The following is a 23,799-nucleotide window of genomic DNA, read 5'->3' as shown; positions in this document are numbered from 1 at the left end:
CTGCCATTACTGAGAATTTGGGATAAATATAAGCTATGTCAGGGACTAGGGGTTGAACTTATCTCCTCTCTCTCAAAAGTAGGTTTTCTGAAAGCAGGGGTCTTGTCTGTCCTGTCAACTGATACTACCACCAGTACCTAGAGCAACATAAAGCACAAGACACTCTGCGTGGGTGAGTGTGTGTTATGAAGGGTGACCCCAGCCGTTGTCCTTAGAGAGACTTAGCGTGGACACAGGGAGAGGAAAAACAAAGTAGGAGGTAAGAACAAGGAGGTAAGAACTGAGGAGCTGAGAACAAGGCAGTGGGGAGAGACACGTCCAAACAGACTAAATCCCAATCCTGAATAAAAGGCAGGACTCGAGTTCAGCACCTCTCCTGTGCAGGGAGGTGACCTGAGCACGTATGAACCAAGGATGGTATAGCGTAGAGAAGGCTGAGGAGGTTGGAGGCCACAATGCAGGAGGCCGCATGTCACAGGAAGGACTTGCAAATTACCTGGCTGTTTCTCTGGAAACCTCTAAAAATTGAAAAAAAAAAAAAAGTCTGAAGAATTATTTCAGAGATGACATTTAAAAATTGTACCTAGGCCTACTCATGTAGCCTACATTTTTTTTTTTTTAAAGAAGAACCAATTTGGATAGTTTTAAAACTTCTACCTTAATCTACTGAGGTTTGCTTTTTCTTTAAGAAGAGCCAATTTAATACTTACAATCGTTCACCAAGGTTTTAAAATTTTTAGTGGCGTACAATTGTGCACAGTGTTCTCCAGATTTTTTCAGTCTTGCCTATACCTATTTTTGAAGATTTCTTTCCTCATTTTTAATTCTTTTGGTTTTCAGGTCAGAGGTAAGCTCATTTTCTCCTTCCCTGTTCCCCTACCCAAACCAAATGAGGCTTTGAACTTCACTAACCTCACTGCTTGCTCTTCATTTAATATTGCTTTTGCCTTGATTTCCTTTTAGCTGTTTTCCTTAGCTTTATTTCCCTGTCCCTTCCCTAACTTTCTGAGATGACAGCGTGGTGGAGTGTGGCCTGCGTGCACACCACTGTCCTCTCGTCATCTCCCTGGATGGGATCAGAGAGGTTCTCACAGTTCTTTCCAACCTGCCATTTACATCTTGGTTCATTTCAATCTTTGTGTATCTTCACATGAAAATGACTAAGGTTATGAATTTACCTTTGGGTATGTCTTTGGTTACATTTCGAATATAAATTTTGGTGTGTACTATTTATTATTCTTTTTTTTTCTTTTTGGTACTGGGGTTGATACCCAAGGGCTCTTAACCGCTGAGCCCCAGTCCCAGCCCTTCTTATTTTTTATTTTGAGGCAGGGCCTTGCTGGGCTGCTGAGGCTGGCCTTGACCTTATGATCCTCCTGCCTCAGCCTCCAGAGTTGCTAGGAATACAGGTAGGCACCACCAGGGCCAGCTACAATTGTTACTTTCAATATAGTCTGTCTTGATTTTGATCTAAGTTATTTAAAAGAACGTTTTAAAATTCTTAAATTATTTGGGCATTATATTCAGACTTTTATTTTAATAATTAATGTTCAGAGAGAATTAGGTCTTATATAATTTCTTTTTTGAGGATTTAATTGAAATGTTTCAATCCTAGAAACTATTCCAGGGAAGCTCTGTAGGATACAAAATCAGGCATCTATTAATTTATTAATTACGTCATTCAAAGCCCTTTGCATCCTTGTGTTGGGTCTAATTTGCCTATAATAGTGACTACACACCTTTTTTTTGGAAGTCATTTTTTAGGCTGAATCTATCTTTCTTCACATCATTTTTACTTCTCTGTGCGCACTTTTTCCTCAGCATTTTTGATATCTGCACTTTATTTCACAGGTTCAATATTCTGACTGCCTGCTTTCTACTGACTCAGGCAGTTCTCAGCTCTGTGCAATCCTTCCTAGCCTCAGACTGCCGCATTTTCTATCTGATAACTTTTGCAAGTTCTGCTTATGAGATATAGTACTCTTAAATTCTGTTAAGAATACAAGTATTTCCTAAAATGTTATTTTCTTTTGTTATTTCAGAGGTTGGCAGAGCCTCTGAATCTTCTCCATGAGGTTCTTTTGATCTTTCAAGATTCTTCAATATCTGCTCATCCTTAGAGAAGAAAGTCTAAGTTTGCCATTAAGGACCCATGTTCATGGAGGACCCCATATGGCTTCTATGAAAGGCCGGATAAATTCCTGCTCAAATCTTTTAAAGTGGTATTTTCATACTCAGATAAGAAGGGAAATGAGGGATGGGAAATATCCAGCAAGTATATGACCAGTTCAACAACCATTTTAGCATCCCAGCGGCAGGGATGACAGATTTTAATTCAAATGATACAAATATGAATCATAGAGGAAGATCCATCATCCACGACTCCCATGTGCTCTCCTCCCCACAGACCCACACACTATCTTGGCAACTGTGGCTGAGAGGTGGTGGCCGGTACCCATCTCTCTGATGTTACTGTCCATGCCAGAAGCAAACCCTAAGCCATCCTAATGTCACCCCTAGGCCCATGGGAGAGAAGCAGAGGAAAGAATGAATCTAAGTGGCAGGCCTCCTGACATCTTCCTTGGCCCAGGCCTTGGCCCTTGGAGTGGGAGGCTATTGTCTGGGGTGCCCCAGGTCTCCCACTCATTTCCCAAACTCTACTCTCACAGGAAGCTGCTATATAAAAGCCCTCAATGTTGTTCTTCAATCCAGTCCTTCCTGTGTAATGTCTAACAGGAATTCCCCCAATACCTCCAGCCTGAGAATCACACTAATTCTCCCCTCTTTTGACTACTTCATTGGTCACTTAAGTGGTAAAATTTGTATGCAAAGGGCAAGGAGTGAGTTCCTAAGTGCTTACTTTCTATTTTTCCAAAAGCAATATTTAGGATGGTTAATCTGTCATTTGCTGTACAGATGTTTTTGAGTAGATTGGTAGGGACTTTTGAAAGCAGCAATCTCCTGGGAAGAATCTGAGGTTAGCACAACAGGTGGTGTGTGGGACAGTTTGGGCCCAGCCACTGAATGCCTGTCCCTACACTGTGCCTCCAGATTCCTTTACCTTCCAACATGGAAGTTTTATGATTACATTTTAGAAATGTGTAAGTTAGAGAACCTCGTATCTAAGGATGGATATGACGCAGATGCAACCATATTTCTTCATGCAACACATCATAAAAGACTAAAAGGCTGACAGACAAGGTTAATCTACAATATTGTATCTTCTATGCTCACCAACAACTTTTGGACCACTGTAACTCCTGAGTACTTTGCCCTAGTTTAATGACTCATGGATTATAAAAGATGTAACACACACAGTTATTCACCTGATGCTTATTTGTGTATCCAATGACATGACCCTCTGAGCACCTTTCACCATAATGCTGATCTCACCAAAGGTTCAGCTCACATTAACTGGCATTTGGTTTTACTGGGCTGCATAGCTCTTGATGCCTTCCTCTCCCTCCTAATCCCCAGCAGCCTTTGGCAAACACCACTGTCCTGGGTGCTGACACAGCGCAGCACTTAGCTTCTGCTTCCTTGGAGGGCTCCCTGCAGGACCTCAGATGAGGGCAAGAAAAGGCAATGCAAGCCCCGTAAAGCAAGCGCCGTCCTTCAGTCTGAGTCCTTTTATCTTTCCTTTTTTCATTTGTGCTAACGGACGTGAAGCCAGGCCTTGCCCATGCTAAGCACAAGCTCTACCCATGAGCTGAGCCCCCAGCCCCAGTCAGTGCTGCTTACACAGTTTCCTGTCTTTGGAGAAGTCTCCTGGCCCTTTCAACTCCACCTTTAGCCTCTGAGTTTTGCCTACATGCCTGGTAAACTTTAATCTCCTCAGGTTTTTTTTCTCCAAATTTCCTGGAGAGTATGATTCCAGTTCTGAGAAAAAAGGTCACTTCTGAGGAGGAGGGAGTTAGGTGCGCTCAGGCTGTCATCCTAATTAGTTCCCAGGCTGGGCTAATTAGTTCAGCTGACTGCTTGAAAGAAACATCAGAGCAAGTTTTAAAAGGGGGACCGAGGTGGCTTCTACACTGTGAAGTGCTGCGCACATTAGAGAGGAAACCAAGATAGCTGCTGTGAAAATGGTTAAAAAAAAAAAAAAAAAAGAGGAAGAAGAAGATGCAGGAGGAGGAGGAAGGAGAGTGAGAGGAGGAAAAGAGAATCTAGATCATTCTCTACACAGAATCCACAAATAAGACACACCTAAAGGAACTAATGAATTTGAGAACTATAACAAGAACTTCTAGGCTAAGAGGAGGTGAGGAAAATGGCTACAAAGCATCAGGATTAAGAGACAAATGTGGGGCTGGGGCCATAGCTCAGTGGTAGAGTGCTTGCCTAGCATGCATGAGGCACTGGGTTCAATCCCCAGCACCACATAAAAATAAAGGCATTCTGTCCATTTACAACTACAAAAAAAAAAAAAAAAAAAAAAGACAAATGTGTTCTCAAAAAGGCTTTAAATAGAATCAACAAAAAACAAGTTATTTTGGCTAATTATCCAGTAGGGACAGTGGCTTTTTGTTTTACAGATGGGAAAATAAAACCTTTAGAGAGAAAGTGACTTGAATATTATCATACGGAAATAGGACCCCACTGTTCCGACTCTCAATTCCCTTTGCACCAAAATTCAAATGACATTCCATCTTTTATGTTCTATTGTTCTCCAAACTCAGCCCTCTAGGATGTGGAAACTTTGATGCTGTTGGAAATTGCTTCTATCTGTCTAATGCCAACTTCTGTGCTAGGAGAAGTCTGAAGTTCAACCCAAAAACACAGGGCTTGGCATGGTCCAAAGCTCATTACAACTTCTCATTAGCTCTGTCTCCTGGGGCAGCTAAGGCATTCCTGAGTGTGACTCAGGACCACCAGTCAGAACTGGGGTTCCTGATGAATCTGAACTGAGCAGGATAAAGGCAATAATAAGGTCCAAGCAAATGAAGCAATACATCTTGCAAGAAGTAAAAAATTACATGAAAATTTCTTGAAACACCATCTTGGTATTAAACATAATAATACCTAAAACTTATTCAACACACATTATGTGCCAGGCACTATATTTGTACTTGACATTCATTAATTCATTTATTTTTCTTAAGATTCAATGAAGTAGGTACTATTATAATTTCAATTTTAAAATAGGAAACTAAGCCACAGAGATATTAACTAACTTGTTATGCTGGCTAGAAACAAGAATCACTCTAGAACAGGAAGACTATGTCAACTGAGACTCAGTATCCTGATTTTCAGAGCCATGAAAAGTTTCTCTAGATTAAAAAATCACTTAATTGATCCAAATAACAAATGGAGTTCACTTCATAGCAATGTATCAATGATAGTTTCATAGGATGAAATGTCCCAGGGCGATGCAAGACATCAACAATGGGAAAAGCTGGGGGAGGGGCACCTGGGAATCTACTGTTCTTATAACTTTCCTATAAATGTAAAATTAATGTAAATTTATTTAAAAAGCTTTTATTTGGATATTTCATAAAGGGAGTTTTTCACTTAGTCAGTTCAGATAGAAAATTACTCTTTTTTTCCCCTGAAAGTCAAAAAATATTTGAAAATATCTGTGGGGACTTGGTGAACACTTTACATGTAAGAGAGAGGACATTAAGGTCTCCGTTGGAGCTAACTGTGCTGGGGTTTTAAAGGCAAATTGGAAACTATTTCCTGGAACACCGCCTCACAGCATGCCTTTTGATACTTGGATTATATTTCTTAAATTCTGAAGAAATCTTTGCTTTTTCCCCCCTTCTGTGCATTTTTGATGCTGAGCTGTTTCCGGTTTTCCCACACTCCTGCCTGTCACAGAGAAGAAACCACAAAAATGCAGAAAAGCAAAGTTTGTCCAAAGAGCTGCGATTTCACCTCGGGAGGCTGAAGAGCTCTCCTGTGAGTGGGGGCGGGGGTGGGGGGCTGGAGGAAGGGACAGTGCCTTCAGAGGCAGCCCATGCCTAAGGCTCCTCTTCACAGCAGGCCAGCTAGCCACATGGGCCACTTGGGACAGTGGCAACGAAGAGAGGATGCACTGAGAGCAACCAACTGGCAGATTCAACATGCACTTCTGAACCACTGCTTTAGCTGTGGCTCTGGGACCTGCAGGGCAGAGGGTGCCTTTAGCATGCAGCTGATGGTGACGACACTCTGGGTTCTCAGGTGAGCCAGGCCTTGCACTACTACTTACACGTATAGCTTTTTACCAACTCACCTAGGAAGCAGATACTCTTATTGTCCCATTTTTATCAGTGGAAAAACTGAGGCCAAAACATTAAGTATCTTGCCAAAGATGTCAAATCAGTCAAGTGTAGAGTGGGGAAGGGAGCCAGGCTGTCTGCCCCTGCAGGCTGCACCCTTGAGGACTTCAGTCTTCTTTCTAGGTTGAGAGGACACGCAGCTTCCTTTCTATCTTGACACTGGCATTCAACCACAAACTGCGGCCTCCCTACTGCCCTTTGCTACTGCTCCAGAGAGTTCTGCAGTCTTTAAAATGCAAGTTATTCCTAGGACAGGGCTTGGTACTTAGCAGGCGCTGAGTAAATATTTGTTGGATAAATGAATAATGGCAGCAATATGATTAAACAGCCGCAAGAGATTGTTTTCAATTCAAATCCAGAATTTGATTCACCCTCCAAAGAGGAAAAACAGTAACACATTTTTTCTTTGTCCCAGGATTCTTTCCTACAACTAAAATTGAGCTTGTGGAAGACAAATGAACGGGAGCATTAATGAGAGCAAGAGAAAAGCACCACAACCTCAAGGTGTTCAGATGGTGAGAAATGCTAGTCCCTTCCAAGTATCTTTGAGAAGTCTCCTAGTATTATGAACATGTGGGCTAGAATCAACGCCATGTACCTGTCTGCTTCCCCAGATGAAGAAGGGTTGGAGGTGGAATGAAGGATGATGATGACCTACAACAATTTGATTCAGGCATGGAAATTTTTTTTTTTTTTGTATAAAATGGTAGAAGAACATACAAGGTACTAGAAATATTATTGCTACTCAGTTTGTTGAATAATGCTAGTGAAATCTCAATCCTTCATCTTCCCATTCAAATGCTCAAACATGAACAAACAAGTGGGGGGGAAGGCATTGGCTTTTTTTTTTTTTTAATAAAAAAATTTTTTTTGGTACCGGGGATTGAACTCAGGGGCACTTGACCACTGAACCACATCCTCAGGCCAATTTTGTATTTTATTTAGTGTCAGGGTCTCACAGAGTTGCTTAGCATCTCGCTGTTGTTGAGGCTGGTTTTGAACTTGCAATCCTCCTATCTCAGCCTCCTGAGCCACTGGGATGTGCCAATGCACCCAGTAGGCGTTGATTTTTTTATGAAATTGAAATATGATTGAGTAGAATGACCAGAAGAAGATGCAACAAGGAAGAAGTTTTCATTTTCTTTCTCCAAGCCCACAGTTCAGGACTCTTACCTGGGGCACTGACTGTAGCTCCTGCCGGAGGCCAGCAGAGTTGGTTGGCAATGATCTTGAACTGTATAGGGAGCTCTCACCACAATCACCCAGGGAGGCTAAAAAATCAAGGGCTACTCCTCTCAGCCAGGGCACAGCCCAGCCATTGGAATGCTTTAATTATTTGTACCTAGTCTTTACTCTCCATCAGGTGTCTTGTGACCCCTACCATTGAGAATTGAGCCCAGGGTGCTTTGCCATTGAGCTATATTACCTAGCCCTTTCTATTTTTTAATTTTCAGACAAGGTCTTAATAAATTGCCAAGGGTGGCCTTGACCTTGGAATCCTCTTGCATCAGCCCCTTGAGCTGCTAGGATTATAGATGTGGGCCACCACACCCAGCTGGTATTCTTGTTCAATACCTTATGGAAGGTTCCAGAAGTTAAAAGTACAATTAGCTTAAAATTGACATAACTTAGAAGAAACTGAAAAGTTTACAGTGAACTTACTTTGAAGCCCTCTGGGATGTGGCCTTTCTGAGCACTTGTTTATGATTAGATGGGGGTTTGGGGACCAGGGAGGAGGAAGAACTTGGAGATGGCACCACTTTTTGTGGCAGAGTGGTTGGCTTCTGGCCACTAGCTGTGGCACTTGAAATTCTGCAGCCTGCACCATTATTCATTGTCCATAAATTGGAGTTAGGTAGTGTCTGGCTGCCAAAGATCGCCTACAAGAAAAAGAAAAGAAAAATGATCGATGGAGATCCCTTTCCCCCACCACTTGCTGCATATTACTGCTGTAATCCTGAAGGAGGGCAAAGAGAAAAGGGAAACTGTTAAGTCATTTTTGAGGACAAACTTCCTCAGGGCTGTCAGTGCAGGTCCAGGTTCAGACAAGAGGAGCCTCCTGAAGCAGGGCTGAGGTGCTCTTGGGAGCACCAGGGCTAGGAATCCGGGCACCCAGTACGAGGTGTTGGTCTCTATTCTGGATAATTCTACTGAAAAGCATTGGGTCTCTCATCTTGGTTTCCTTCATTGTTACAGTCAACAGATTTTTGAACGAATGTCTCCTGCTGAGGACCCGAGTGCTAGAATTTCGATTCCAGCCTCCTCAGAGCTCTGAAGGTTCCCGTGTTGAAGCCCGTGTAGCCATGAGCGACCAGAGTGCAGAGATGAGGCCCAGAGGCAGACCAGGCAGGGCTTTGAGGGCTATTTTTAGAATTTTAGCACAGTAACACCCTGTTGACCTAAGGGTTAACACAAGACTTTTACATTTGAAAATGCTTTCAAAGTTAAAATTACAATTCAGTTCGCATCCGGCATTCAACAGGAGGGTGTTTTTGCTGGAGGGGAGGCCTATAAAGATCTGAAGACACTTCTAGACATCACAGAGGTCTGCAGGATGCACAAGTATACTTTCTTCAAGTAGGTGCTTTAAGAATTCTCACAACTTAGTGACCTCATTAGAAATAGATTTTTAAAATGTATGAAATATAATATGTCAAGAGCTTTGTAATGTTTTAAACAACTAAGAATAAAAAAAATAGATTTTTTTGGTGTATGTCATAAGTTTTGTTATTGGTCCTTTAATACTATTAATACTACCATCAATACACATGAATTACAAAAACTTTTAATGTGAAGTCATAGTAAGAGAAAAATAATGTAATTGACAAAATACATGGCACTTTTTATTCCATTTTTTTTTGGGGGAGGGGTACTGGGAATTAAAGTTGGAGGCACTCAATCACTGAAGCACATCCCCAACCCTATTTTGTATTTTATTTAGAGATGGTCTCACTGAGTTACTTTGGGCCTCACCATTGCTGAGGCTCGCTTTGAACTAAAGATCTTTCTGTCTCAGCCACCCCAGCTGGTGGGATTACAGGCAAGTGCTACCACGCCAGGCCTACATAGCACTTTTGTGAAAAAAATATCCTAAAATTCCCATTGAGCTGTAGATACACCACATAAAGAGAGATGGGAGAAGTCACTTTGGCATGGCCAAGCTTGATGGAAAATGACAAGATGATCTTAAGACACATTTACCTTCCAGACAGACCTCACCCATATTATTTTTGTCCTTTATGAATTTTGTTAAAAATTCAGATTTAAAAGATGAGCTGGGTAGCTTTAGAAACATGTCAACGACCCTTCTCTGCTCATGCCTTGGGAGCCCACTTCTGGGAAACGAGTCCAGAAGCCTGGCCTGGCAGGTCAGAGCGGTCTTGCATGCAGTGAATGTGTTTGACTGAAACACTTGACTCAGATCAAAGAGGTTTCAGAGGGAGAGGATCTGAACATTTTCAAACTGATCAATTGGACCAATGTACCTTTGCACACTGACCCAACGAAGAGAAGAAAGGAAGACTCAAGGCCATAGGCCAGACCAGGAGGGCAGTGCTGTCACATGTGTGTCCATGAGAAGCCCTCCCATGGTGCCCTCCCATGGGGCCAGAGGGCCAGGGAGCCCAGCTGCTCCAGCCAGCCTTCTTGAGGGAAGGTGCCAATTCTTCCAGTTCCACAAGGGTTCTCAAACAAACCTTTTCAACTGCTGTTTCCATATCTGAGGGCCTCAAACTGGGTGGGAGAGGCTCAGTTGGAAGAGGGAGGCAGGAGGGAGGCAGGAGGGAGGCAGGAGGGGGCGCAAAACCTAGGCTGCTGTTTTCACCACTACATCCTAAAAAGTGGGCTCAGCTATGAAGAGTGTGTGGGTGATGCCTCATTCAAGATGGGAGGAGACCAGGACTTAGGTGGGGACCTAAGAAACTGGAATGAGGGTCACACTGAGCTGTCTATAAACAACTTCAATGGATAAGTAATAAAGAAGGAAAAATCAGTAATTAAGAGCTCTTGGAAATAAAAATATTCTTTAATGAGTTATATTTTAATGTCATAGGAGAACTGCCATCAGTAAGAACATCTATTCAACAAATGTTCCCATGCTTAAATCAACCATATTCCCAAATTTATTTTCCAAATTCATCAAGTTTTTCTTTTTTCCAATACCTTTCTAGGTCATCTAAATACAATTAAAAGAATAAATGAAAAGAGCAAGTTCAGAACAGGGAGTATAATAAGCCCCTATTTGTGTAAAAAAAAGGTGTATAAATAAACACACATACACAAAGTTAATATTGCACAGAACAATTCTGGAAGGATATTCAAAAAGTTGACAATGTCCATGAAAAAAGAACTGGTTAGCTATGTATCAAGGTAAGAAGGACATTAACTTCACTACTATTTTTAAAATTTTGTGTGCAGTTATTATACAAATAAATAAATTATTAAAAAGTCAAGTTCTAATAACATTTAAGTGTGTAACAAATTAGCTCTGAATATAAGTGACAATATTCACAGGAAGCCCAGTTTCAACCAGCCAGACATTTACCCCCTGTTAGACTGGCTGCAAGAGAGAACTGACTGCTCATAGCTGGCTTTGGAACCAGATTAGGTCATCAATGAACGGCAGAGAGATGAGGCTGAGGGGGGAAAAAGCATGGCATTTCAGTTAACCGCGGGGCTCAAATATCAGCCCTGTTACTCACAAAGTGGGTTATCTCTTCAAGTTCCTTAACTTCTCTGCACTTTGGCTTCCTCATAAGCAATTATATAACTACTTTGGTGGATTGTTGGAGATTAAATGAAGATTACCTACGTAATTAATAAGGGTTTCTTAAGATAAATCAAAATACTTGGCAAATGCTCCATTCATTCCCTACTGCAGTTTATCAGGGGTTAGGGATGACATGAAAGCCTACCTATCAGTAATCATTTGTGAATGGTAGTTCGTTATGCATATTTTCAACATATTTTTCTAGTCTCATGATGATGCTCACTAGCTGTGAAAGCAAACTCTTAAAATGAAAACATATGTTTAGGTTTCCAGATCACATTTATTCAATTCTCTCTGGCCGAAATAATCTTTTCCTCTTCTGAATGCTTATAAAAATTTATTCGTATGTCTTATTCTAACTGGTATTGTATTCGGTCTGGTATTATAGCCACTTATCCATGTACTTTCCCCGTTTTCTGGACAATACGCACAGGAAATAGCTATATTTTATAAGGTTATTGATTTTGGTTTCACCCACAGTGGTTTGTGTAACGCTCAGGTGCTTAACACTATTTATTCCAGGTAGGGGCAAAACAAAACAGTACACCAATTATTTATCTTTTTTTTTTTTTTTTAAGCAACAGGTGAATTCCTCTACACCTAAATAGGGAAATGTGTATATGCATGGAAATGCAATCGTGTAATAAGACCATTCTCTGAATTTATATAGTACCTAGTGTGCTGTCTGTGTCCAAAATATAAATAAGCCCTCTTAAGATCCCCTCAAAATAAATTCATCTTCTTAGATGCAAATTTTGGGGTAGGACTTGACACAATGATGTTCTATGTAAGGTCAGATGTCTCTTTAAACAACAAAAAACTTATTGCTTAGGAGACTGCCACCTGCCTGGATATCATCACTTTTCCCTTCCTAATAATACTGTTCTGATTCTGTCTGGATAATAATGTGTGTTTAGCTTCACCCACCCCCCATGGCGGGGGGACACAATTCTGGTCAATGAGATATAAACAGAAGTTCCTGAGTGTGGATTTTAGGAAAGTTTTGGCTGTTCTTCCCACTAGCTAGCTAGAGGTAGACAGGCACAGGGTTAAGACCCCAGGGGACAGAGGCAGAAGAAACATGAGTTTCAGACGGCACCATGGTGTATGGGGGAAAATCCCTCTCTAACCAGAGCGTGTATATGTGTGTGCGTGCGTGTGTGCGTGTGTGTGTGTGTGTGTGTGTGTGTGTTACCTGCAGGCAAGTGGAATCCTTATATGAGAACTAATTCTCAATCTACCACAGTCAAACTTGTTAAGCCTCAGCAGGCATGAATTGCTTCGCAAAGCAAGTTCTCTTACCAAGTACAGTAAAAAGCATCTAGGTTGTGCCTTATGGTTTGGTGGCCATGCTGGAATACACCCAATGGACAACAAAGGGATCACAGCTGAATTCCATCTGAAACTGAAGAGTCAGAAATGAAGACAAGTCCCCAGGTGTCTCACCAAAGCGAAGGTTAATTGGGGTGGGATTGAAGCAATCAAATATGATAAGAAGCAGCTCAGGAAAACACTCAGGCAATATTAAAAGCAGATATGTAAGTGGGTGTATTTAGACTGGTTTCCCAGACTCCTCATACCCTGTTTTGGCCTCAACTCTGACACTCCACCAGCTAAAGATCATGTGAACTGTTTTGTCCTGATTCTTGAAAGGACAGAATTATATGATGTTCTCTGTATAACTTCTAAGAAATGTGAGGACTGAATAGACAATGACCACAACATAGGGACACAGCTGTACTGTCACCACTCAGTGTCCTGGGAAAGGGAGCTGGATGAGTACTGGCCTCTACTTAAGACCTGGTCAACATACGCGGACTCTGGCTGCTCTGCTGTGTGGGAAAGCTGCAGGACAGGGAGGAGACTCAGCACCAGTGGAGGGTTGGCCTGGCCCCAGGCAAAGACTGGAAAGGCCCTCCCCTGGCCTCGGAGGGGTGCTCGTGGGTGGGAAGGAGGAATTTCTGATAGACAGAACACAGACTGCAACTTGGAAGGTTACAAGGAAGCAAGATCTGGGCTCTCCAACTAGAAAGATAATACTATGCAGAGATTAAATTCTGGAAGTTTTTTTTTCTCCTAATTCCTTCCAGAAAAACACTCCTTTTAGCCTTCACTCAGGCTTACTGGTGATGGAGCAGAGTTGGTTGACTCTTTAATAAAATAACTGTAAATTCCATTGTTGAGAATTAAGGGAGAGGAAAGTAGCCAATGCTAATCTCTACTGTGCCCTTTGTACTCAGATCTCAGGGAAGCAGGCGTTTCTAGGTATCATGTGCCCATGTTAGATTTTGTCCTAAGTCTGACAGAATTCCCAGCACAGGGTTCACAAATCCCCACTGGAGGTTCCTCTCTGGCAGCTACGGTGTGGGGAGGGCGCATTTTCCTGAACACATGAGCTACTACCCACTCAGCAGATCACGGCCAGGGTGAGAACTGTTGCGTGCACACACCCCGCAGCTCTCGTGCAACACCACGGTGCCTGGGAAACTCAGCGCTGAGGCGAGGGGCAAAGCACACTTCCAAAAGGCCTTTGTCTAAGGCAGCACGGAGCTCTTGGCCGTCTTTCATCCACAGTGTTTGTCAGCTGGGACGAGACACGGGACTGAGCAAAAGAAACAGGTACAACTTCTGGTGCTGCTACCACGCGCTGGGAAGTGCTATGACTTGGATCAGGACGGAGCCGAAACCAGAAGCCCAGGAGCGGCCGCTGCTCATAGATATACACATGAGTGCGTTTGAGTGAGTGTGGGTGTGTGTGACTGAGCAAGCGCAACCACACAAATACTCGAGGCAGGACACCGATTGCCAACTGTCCTGGAAGTCCTCTGGCACATCCTTCCATTTCTAAAACCAACTCCTACTCCTTCAGCAAGCAAGAAAAGATCTTCCCACTTCCAAGAACCTACTGGAAAAGATGTAAACACAGGTGTTTACCTGGACATAAAAAAGTCTAAAACTATTCTTCACCAACCAGCTGAAATCAGCATTGTTCAAAACATTTCTAAATCAATTCTAAACATTTGAGGAGCAATGAAATGATTAAAACCAGATATTCAAATATCTCATGAGCCTCAGAGCCGAAGCTTCCACGGGCCGCCTCAGAGTTGGTTTTTCATAGTTGGAGCATCTCGGGCTGGGTCGGGGCAGCGGGGTCAAAGAAGCCCAACTCCATACAAAGCAGAGGCTCAGAGGGCTCCCTCCATGACCATAAGGCCCAGGGAAATTAACCCTCAGACAGCACAGACGACCTGCCCTCAGCAGCCCTCTCCCCACCCACAACAGATCCAGCCAGTGATAATCAGGAAGCTGAGGCTGACATCAACTTAGGCCCAGGTGACGGTAGCTTTGCTTTGCTGTTCCTTTCTCGCCATCTCACTCTACACGTGAAAACATGGAGCACAATCACACACGCACCAGAGCCTGGAAGGCTGAGGTTTTCCTTTTTTAGCAACACTTTAGTTTCTTTAATCCATGTTCATCAGAAACAGCATTAAAAGTCATTTCTAATTCTACTCAGATCTAACCTGTTAATAGCTGGACATTTTTCTGTGTACTTATTTTCCATATGTATTTCTTGCTTACAAAAATGGGATCACAGACACCCATTCTGAGGTCTGTTTTTTTTTTCCAAACACCTATCTTGAGTATTTTTTCCATATCTCTGAAGGTAGATCTAGATCACTGGTTTTTTTCCTCACTATTTTATTTGTTCTTTTTAGATATACATGAGAGTAGAATTTTTTAAAATAAATATTTATTTATTTATTTTTATTTGGTGCTGAGGATCGAACCCAGTGCCCCATGCATGCTAAGGCAAGCACTCTGCTATTGAGCCACAACTCCAGCACCAAGAGTAGAATGTATTTTGACAAATTATTTTTATATGGAGTATAACTTATTCTAATTAAGACCCCATTCTTATGGTTCTACATGATGTGGAGTTTCACTGGTCGTGTATTCATATACGAACATAGGAAAGTTAGGTCTGATTCAATACTGTCTTTCCTATTCCTACTCCCTCCCTTCCCTTCATGCCCTTTTGTCTAATCCAATGAACTTATATTCTATACCCTACTCTGCACCCCACATACACTTATTGTGTGGTAGTATCTGCATTTCAGAGAAAACATTCAGTCCTTGGTTTTTTGGAATTGGCTTATTTCACTTAGCATGAGAGTCTCCAATTCAATCTATTTACTGGCAAATGCCATAATTTCATTCTTCTTTATGGCTGATTAATATTCCATTGCGTATATACATCACATTTTCTTTATCCATTCATCTGTTGAAATGCACTAGGTTGAAACACTGATGCGGATGCATCACTATAGTATGCTGCTTTTAAGTCCTTTGGATATAGACCGAGGAGTGGGTCAAATGGTGGTTCCATTCTAAGTTTCCTGAGAAATCTTCATACTGCTTTCCATAATGTTTGAACCAATTAGTGGTCCCACCAGCAATGTGTGAGTGTACCTTGACCCCAAATCCTTGCCAACATTTACTTTTATAATTGCTATTTGGACTAGAGTGAAATGAAATCTCAGTGTAGTTTTAGTTTACATTTGTCTAATTGCTAGAAATGTTGATTATTTATTTACTTTTTTTTATTAGTTCTAATCAGTTATACATGACAGCAAAAAGATCTTTGATTCGTTGTACACAAATGGAGCAGAATTTTTTCACTTCTCTGTACATGAAATGGACTCACATCATTTGTACAATCATACATGTACCTAGGGTAATGATGACTGTCTCATTCCACCATCTTTCCTACCCCCACGCTCCCCACCCACCCTCCCCTTTGCCCCATCCAAAGTTCCACCACTCATCCCATGTCCATCCCCCCTACACATACACATTATGGATTAGCATCCACTTACCAGAGAAAACATTTGGCCCCTGGTTTTGGGGGATTGGTTTATTTTGCTTAGCATAATATTCTCCAACACCATTTACCTGCAAATGCAATAATTTCATTGTGTTTTATTGCTGAGTAATATTCCATTGTGTATATATACCACGGTTTATTTATCCATTCATATATTGAAGGGCATCTAGGTTGGTTCCACAGTTTAGCGATTGTGAATTGTGCTGCTATAAACATTGATGAGGCTGTGTCCCTGTGGTATGCTGTTTTTAAGTCCTTTGGGTATAGACTGAGGAGAGGTATAGCTGGGTCAAATGATTCCATTCCAAGTTTTCTAAGGAATCTCCGTATTGCTTTCCAGAATGGTTGCACCAATTTGCAGTCCTACCAGCAATGTATGAGTGTGCCTTTTCTACCACATCCTTGCCAACACTGTTGTTTGTATTCTTGATAGCTGCCATTGTGACTGGTATGAGATGAAATTTTAGAGTAGTTTTGATGTGCATTTCTCTATTACTAAAGATGTTGAACTTTTTTTTCATATATTTGTTGATGGATTATGTATCTTCTTCTGAGGAGTGTCCATTCAACCTTAGCCCATTTATTAATTGGGTTGTTTGTATTTTTTGGTGTTAAGTTTTTTGAGTTCTTTACGTATCTGGAGATTAGTGCTCTATCTGACGTGCATATGGCACAAATTTGCTCCTGATATGTAGGCTTTCTTTTCACCTCTTTTGCTTTTTAGTTTGAATCCTTCCCATTTATTGATTTTTGCTTTTATACTTTACACTTTAGGAGTCTTTTATTAAGGAAGTCAGGTCATCATCCGACATGATGAAGATTTAGGCCTACTTTATCTTCTATTAGGCGCAAGGTCTCTTGTCTAACTCCTAGGTCCTTGACCCACTTTTGTGCATGGTGAGAGAGATGAGTTTAGTTTCATTTTGCTGCATATGGATTTCTAGTTCTCCCAGCACCATTTGTTGAATAGGCTATCTCTTCTCCAATATATGTTTTTGGCGTCTTTGTCTAGTATGAGATAACTGTATTTACGTGGGTTTGTCTCTGTGTCATCTATTCTGTACCACTGGTCTACATGTGCATTTTGATGCCAATACCATACCACTTTTGTTGCTACAGCTCTGCAGTATAGATTAAGGTCTGTATTGTGACACTTCCTGTTTCACTCTTCTTGCTAAGGATTGCTTTGGCTATTCTAGATCACTTATTTTTCCAAATGAATTTCATAATTCTTTTTTCTATTTCTATATGAAATGATGTTGGGATTTTAATTGGAATCACATTGCATCTGTATAGCGCTCTGGGTAGTATGGCCATTTTGATAATATTAATTTTGCCTCTCCAAGAGCATGGGAGATCTTTCCATCTTTTAAGGTCTTTTCAATTTCTTTCTTTAGTGTTCTGTAGTTTTCATTACAGAAGTCTTTCACCTCTTTTGTTAAGTTGATTTCCAAGTATTATTTTTTTGAGGCTATTGTAAATGAGGTAGTTTTCCTAATTTCTCTTTCAGCGGATTCATCACTGATGCATAGAAATGCATTTGATCTATGGGTATTGATTTTATATCCTGCTACTTTGCTGAATTCATTTATTAATTCTAGAAGTTTTCTGGTGGAGTTTTTTTTGGATCCTCTAGGTATAGAATTATGTCATCAGGAAATAATGACAGTTTGAGTTCTTCTTTTCCCATTCGTATCCTTTTAATTTCTTTTGTCTAATTGCTCTGGCTAGAGTTTCAAGAACTATGTTGAACATAAGTGGTGAAAAGAAGGCATCCCTGTCTTGTTCCAGTTTTTAGAGGGAATGCTTCTAATTTTTATCCATTTAGAATAATGATGACCTTGGGTTTAGCATAGTTTTTACAATGTTGAGGTATATTCCTACTATCCTCAGTTTTTATAGGGTTTTGAACATGAAAGGGTGTTGTATTTTGTCAAATGCTTTTTCTGCATCAACTGATATAATCATATGATTCTTATGATGAATTATACTTATTGATTTCCATTTGGTGAACCAACCTTGCATCTCTAGAGTGAACCCTACTTGATCATGGTACACTATATTTTTAATATGTTTTTGTATGCGATTTGCCAGAATTTTATTAAGAATTTTTGCATCAATGTTCATCAGGGATATTGTTCTAAAATTTTTTTTTTCCTTGATGTATCTTTGCCTGGTTTTGGTATCAGGATGATACTAGCTTCATAGAATGAGTTTGGAAGGGTTCCTTCCTTTTTTATCCACGGAATAATTTGAGAAATATTGGAAAATTAATTCTTCTTTGTAGGTCTTATAGAACTCAGGTGTGACTCCATCTGGTCCTGGGCTTTTCTTGGTTGGTAGGCTTGAAATTGATCTGTTTAAATTGTGTATGTCCTCTTGACTCAGTTTGGGTTGAGTATATGCCTCAAGAAATTTGCTGGTTTCTTTGAGGTTTTCTATTTTATTGGAGTATAAATTTTCAAAATAGTTTATAATTGTTTTCTGAATTTCAATAGTGCTTTTGTGATATTTCCTCCTTCATCACAAATTTTAGTAATTTGGGTTTTCTCTCTCCTTCTTTTCATTAAGGTGGCTAAGGGTTTGGCAATTTTATTTATTTTTTTCAAAGAACCACCTTTTTGTTTTGTCAATTTTTTGAATTGTTTCTTTTGTTTCAATTTCACTGATTTCTTCCCTGATTTCAATTATTTCCTGTTTTCTAATACTTTTAGTGTTGGTTTGATCCTCTTTTTCTAGGGTTTTGAGCTGTAATGACGGGTCACTTATTTGTTTACTTTTTCTTTTTTAAATGAATAAATTCTATGCAATGAACTTTGCTCTTAGCACTGCCTTCATAGTGTCCCATAGATTTTAATACATTGTATCGGAGTTCTCATTTACCTCCAAGAATTTTTTTCATCTCTTCCCTCATGTCTTCTGTTATCCCTGCAGTCATTCAATAGCATATCGTTTATTCTCCAGGTGTTGAAGTAGCTTCTAGTTTTTATTTTATCATTGATTTCTAGTTTCATTCCATTATGGTCAGAAAGAATGCAGGGTACTATTTCCATTTTGTTCACAGATTTTTGAGTGAAAAAAAAGCAGGACACCCATTTTATTCTTACTTGCCTTTTGAAACACCACCCACATACACATGTGCACATTCAGGTTGTCAACAACTGGTTTTGCTCTTGAAGGACAGTGCTGTGATAAGCACCATGTTATTAATATTTTTTTCACATATATTAGGTTATTGGCTATAATTAATTTCCTTGAAGAATAGTCATCAGAAGTCTCCTTATCTTCAATTTTAAAACTCTTCTTTATATTCCCCATTTGCCCCCAGTAAAAAAAATGTATCAATTTACACTTCCATCAGTATGTTTGAGAGGATTGATTTCTTTATTTGCCTTTGATAGTTCTGAGGAAACTGTGTATCCCATGAAAAGCTGGATCGTAATTTGATGGTATTGATGTTTCTTTCCTTCTTTAATGATTATGTTGTCTTTGGGCAACATTTTACAGTCTACACAGATATTACTCTAAAGAATAGTCATTTTGTCTTGGTGTTAATATAATTTTTTATTCTCATACCTCTTTCTCTAGCAACTATGAACAAAATGATTGCATACAATTTTTTAATTGTCCAAGTAAGTGACTAATTAATACTCTGAGCCTGGAGCTTCTTCCAAGACATTTTCTTTAATATTGTTTTAACCAAGTTCTACTTCTGGCATGTAGTTTAACTATAATTCCCAATTTGAAATTATACTACTACGTATATTTAAGGGTGAAAGCAACACACTATCACAGAGAGACCTGCACACCCAACACTCACTATTCACATTATTCACAATAGCCACGATGTGGACGCAACCTCAATATCCATGGATGGATGCATGGATCTATACATGCCAAAGATTATTACTCAGCTCTTTAAAAATGGAAATCCTGTCATATGCTAGAATATGGATGAACCTGGAGGACATTATGCTAACTGAAACAAGCCAATTACAAAAAGAGGACTCCTACTTATGTGAGCCATCTGAAGTAATCAAATTCACAGACACAAAATTAGAAGGGTGGTTGTCAGAGGCTGGGAGGAGGAGGAAATGTAAGGCTGTTGTTCAGCCAGGACACTTCAGGTAAGGTACTGTGAATAAGTTCTAGAGACTGTTGTACAAAAATGCGCACAAGATTAACAACACTGCACTGGATGCTTAGAAAGCACTTAGAGGGTGGACCTGCGTGATCTGCCTTTTACCCTCATGAAAAATCTGAAGTGTCCCCAGAGAAGCATGTGGTAAAGGCTTAGTCCCCAGCATGGCGCTATCAGGAAGTGGTGGATCCTTTAGAGATGGGGACTTGTGGGAGTCTTTAATCACTGATGGTGTCTCCTTGTAGGGGACAGTGGGACCCAGACCCTCCCGTTTGCTCTCTCCTGCTTCCTGGTCCCTAGCTGAGCAGTTCTCCTCTGCCATGCCCTTCTGCCATGGCCTGCTGCTTCACCCCAAGCCGACCTTTTATGGCCAGAAATCTTTCAAACTGTGAGCCAAAGTAAACCTTTTCTAAGTTTTATATATTTGTTACAGTAATGGAAGGCTAATATGCATAATAAATAATAAGAGCAAATAAGGTTTATTGAGCTTTTACCATGGGTCAGCAGGGCTCTAAATCCTTTATATGTGAACTCATGTAATCCCCCTGGTCACCTGAGACACGTTCCACCATCGTCCCCATTTGCAGAGGAAACCAAGCACAAACGTGTAAGTACCATGACCAGGACTGCCGAGCTCTGCGAGTAAGCTGGGATTTGCACCCCTGGGTGTGGTTTACCAAGCTGTTGCCCTGATTTATGTATGCTGACTGCCTTTTAAGGCAAATGTATCTAAAGAAAAATCTATTTAATAAATCTCCTTTCCAAAGGAAATCTAAAGCAAACCTAGCAATGTTAACAGCTTTCTTTAGTTGCATATAAAACCCAGAGATTTCGTTTACTCCAAATAACTTTTTAAGAGAAAGCTAAGAAAATTTTGTCTCAAATATTTTAAGCAAAATTTTCTCACTAATTTTAAAAGTTACAATGTGCACATATGTATGTTTGTGTACACCATCCCTGATCCAAAATGCTTGGTTGGGTGGGGCCAGAAGTGTTTCAGATTTTTAACCCTTTTTTTTCAGACACTGGAGTATTTATATATACATAATTAGGTATCTTGGGGAAGGGACCCAAGTTTAAATACAAAATTCATTTGTTTTTTTCTACACCTTATACTCAGAAATCCAAGGAAAATTCTAAACAATATTTTAAGAGTTTCATTATGAAACAAAGTTTCATTTCAAAGTGTAATTTTCTACTGTAGTGTCATGTCAGGGCTCAAAAAATTTTGGACCATGGAACATTTTGGATTTTCATGTTAAGGATGCTCAACCTGAAATTTAAAAAAAAAAAAAAAGAACACTCAACCTATATATGGATAATTTTGTAAAATAAAATATAGTAAAATAAGACAAAATATAGGAAAATATAGGTCTGGGAATGTAGCTTGGTGGTAAAGTGATCCTGATTTAATTCCCAGTATCTCAAAAAAAATAAAATATCAGAATTGTCCCAGATTGAGAGCTCACTTGGTTAACAAAAGAGAATTCAGTTTCATTTTCAATTGTCTGTTTTATCAATTATTTGTTAGTGACCATAGAGTATTATTTGTATATCACAACTCATATTCTTTTAACAATATCCGTATTTTATGTCTCTCAATTAGTAAAATAAGATAATTAGTAAAAGGCATTCTCTAAGTTCCCTATAACTTTAAATTCTAAGTTTATAGACATCTAACTTTTCTCTGTCCTGAAATGCACGGTTTGTTTTGTTTGGCCTAGCACTTCTTGTGGTTGGCCTACTGTGCAGATCTTAGACAGTATATATTGACCTTGCTGTTGTATATTTATTAAGTATTTTTTGCTGTGGCTGCATCCATCACAAATGTTTCGTGTGTGTGTGTGTGTGTGTGTGTGTGTGTGTTTGGCTTTTCTCTTTCCCATTTTGTCTCCTTCTTCTGCCTATAGACAGAGAAAAACAAACCAGATCACAAACTGAGGGAAGGGAGCATAACTGGTCACCAGGTCCTGTAGCAAATCCCATTTTAACCACAGACAACAAGCAAGTTGGCTCCCCAGTTGCCTCTTTAGACAACCAGGCTGAGTTATGCATTTTCATGGATTACTTTGACCCTTTCTTTGATGTGTGTGAGAGTACAGGACTGTGCAGTCATGAAGCTGGAGTGGTATCACTGATTGGTGATACATGTGTAAAACAAGGAGAAAAGAGTTAGTTCTGTCCAGGGGAGAGTGATAAATGGAATGGGCTCTGGAAGCCCTCTAACCTGGTTTTAATATGCGATTGGGCAGCAATGTGACCCTAGGGGCACACTTACATTTCCTCATCAGTGGAATGTGGTCAACACTGTATCTGGCCCCCAGGACACAATCACTGAAGTCCCAGATTCCAGAGGAACATCATCCTACCAACAGCTTAGAAAACAACCTGATGATAATCAGGGGACTTCTTTTACTATCAGCTAATAATTAACATAACAAACCAATGTCTACAGTGCAATACACTGGGATTCACATTTATATGGTATAGAAAAAGCAAGCCTAATATGAATTACACTAATGTGTCTTTCGTGATAGTCACATTTGTGGACACCTGCCCTATTTCCTGGTAGGCTTTTCAACAAATTTAACAGAAATAAGATTAAAGTAGCATTATCATTAACAATCATAGGGTTGAAAGGACAAAGTACCAACCAAAAAGGTAACACCCCACATAAGGCTCTGAATCACCAAGCCTGAAGAACATACTTTAGGATCTTGCACGACTCATTAGCTCTGACCATATAACTTAATAATAAAGTATAAGAGAGGATTAAATATGAGCATTTCTAAGATTTTTGAGCCTAGGACCCTTTCTTAAGACATTTCTTTGGGCTGGGGATGTGGCTCAAGGGGTAGCGCGCTTGCCTAGCATGCGTGAGGCACTGGGTTCGATTCTCAGCACCACATAAAAATAAAGATATTATGTCCACCTAAAACTAAAAAATAAATATTAAAAAGAGACATTTCTTTAATTAAGTATTTGAGATAATTGGGACAAACTGTAGACCTAAGTTTATGTGCACTTAGTAAAACTTTTGAGATTATGCACATGAATAGTAAGAGACTGGTTAAGACCCTTGAAAATAACTTTTCAAAGATAACTTCACAGGTGTCAATAGGTACTTGTTAAATGTATGAATGGCAACTTAAAATTGATGCAATAATCTTCAATGACTGCTATTTACTGAATGTCTTATGATCAGGGAGGCAGGATATAGCCCGATAACTCAAGAGCTTAGATGTAGAGGCTGACAAACTGAGTTTAAATCTCTTTATTATTTATGCGACCCTGAGAAAGTTCAAAGAAGGTCTAACAACTTGTTCATGGTCATGAACTGGACAGGACCAAGATTTAAACTAAGAATTATTTGACTCCAAAGGTTGTCCAGAGTGCTTATGTCTAAAACAACTGAGGGTAGTTTCATGTGTATTATTTTATGTATTTTCAATACATTCTTTTTTTTGAGAGAGAGAGAGAGAGAATTTTAAATATTTATTTATTTTTTTTTTTAGTTTTTTTTTTGGCGGACACAACATCTTTATTTATATGTGGTGCTGAGGATCGAACCCGGGCTGCACGCATGCCAGTAGAGTACACTACCGCTTGAGCCACATCCCCAGCCCCTCAATATATTCTTAATGGGTAAGAATTTTTTAAAAAAGTGGTTTGGCAAAATCAAATTAAATTATCCTAGGAAAAACCAGTAATAATAACTAAAATCTAGAAACTAAGTGTTATA

At 39.9% G+C, this 23,799-nt stretch overlaps 1 protein-coding gene across 22 annotated transcripts in view; it reads right to left on the bottom strand.

The window, feature by feature from the left end:
* The window catches only part of Ttll5 (tubulin tyrosine ligase like 5), a 260,216-nt gene that overhangs the window by 47,022 nt on the left and 189,395 nt on the right, over nucleotides 1–23,799 (bottom strand). For 18 of the 22 annotated variants that reach the window (XM_040276119.2, XM_040276121.2, XM_013356849.3 and 15 more), the window contains one exon: nucleotides 7,923–8,140. The exons of 3 other annotated variants lie outside the window; for them this stretch is intronic. In XM_040276119.2, the coding sequence (XP_040132053.1) occupies nucleotides 7,923–8,140 (218 nt within the window). Of the gene's footprint in view, nucleotides 1–7,918; nucleotides 8,141–23,799 lie in introns of those variants that run through there. One more of the 22 variants, XM_021723795.3, reaches the window with a different exon arrangement.

Source organism: Ictidomys tridecemlineatus, chromosome 5 (genome assembly GCF_052094955.1).
Source record: "Ictidomys tridecemlineatus isolate mIctTri1 chromosome 5, mIctTri1.hap1, whole genome shotgun sequence".
Lineage (NCBI taxonomy): Eukaryota > Metazoa > Chordata > Mammalia > Rodentia > Sciuridae > Ictidomys > Ictidomys tridecemlineatus.
The sequence above is the reverse complement of the archived record's forward strand: the minus strand, read 5'-3'. Positions and strand labels throughout refer to the sequence as shown.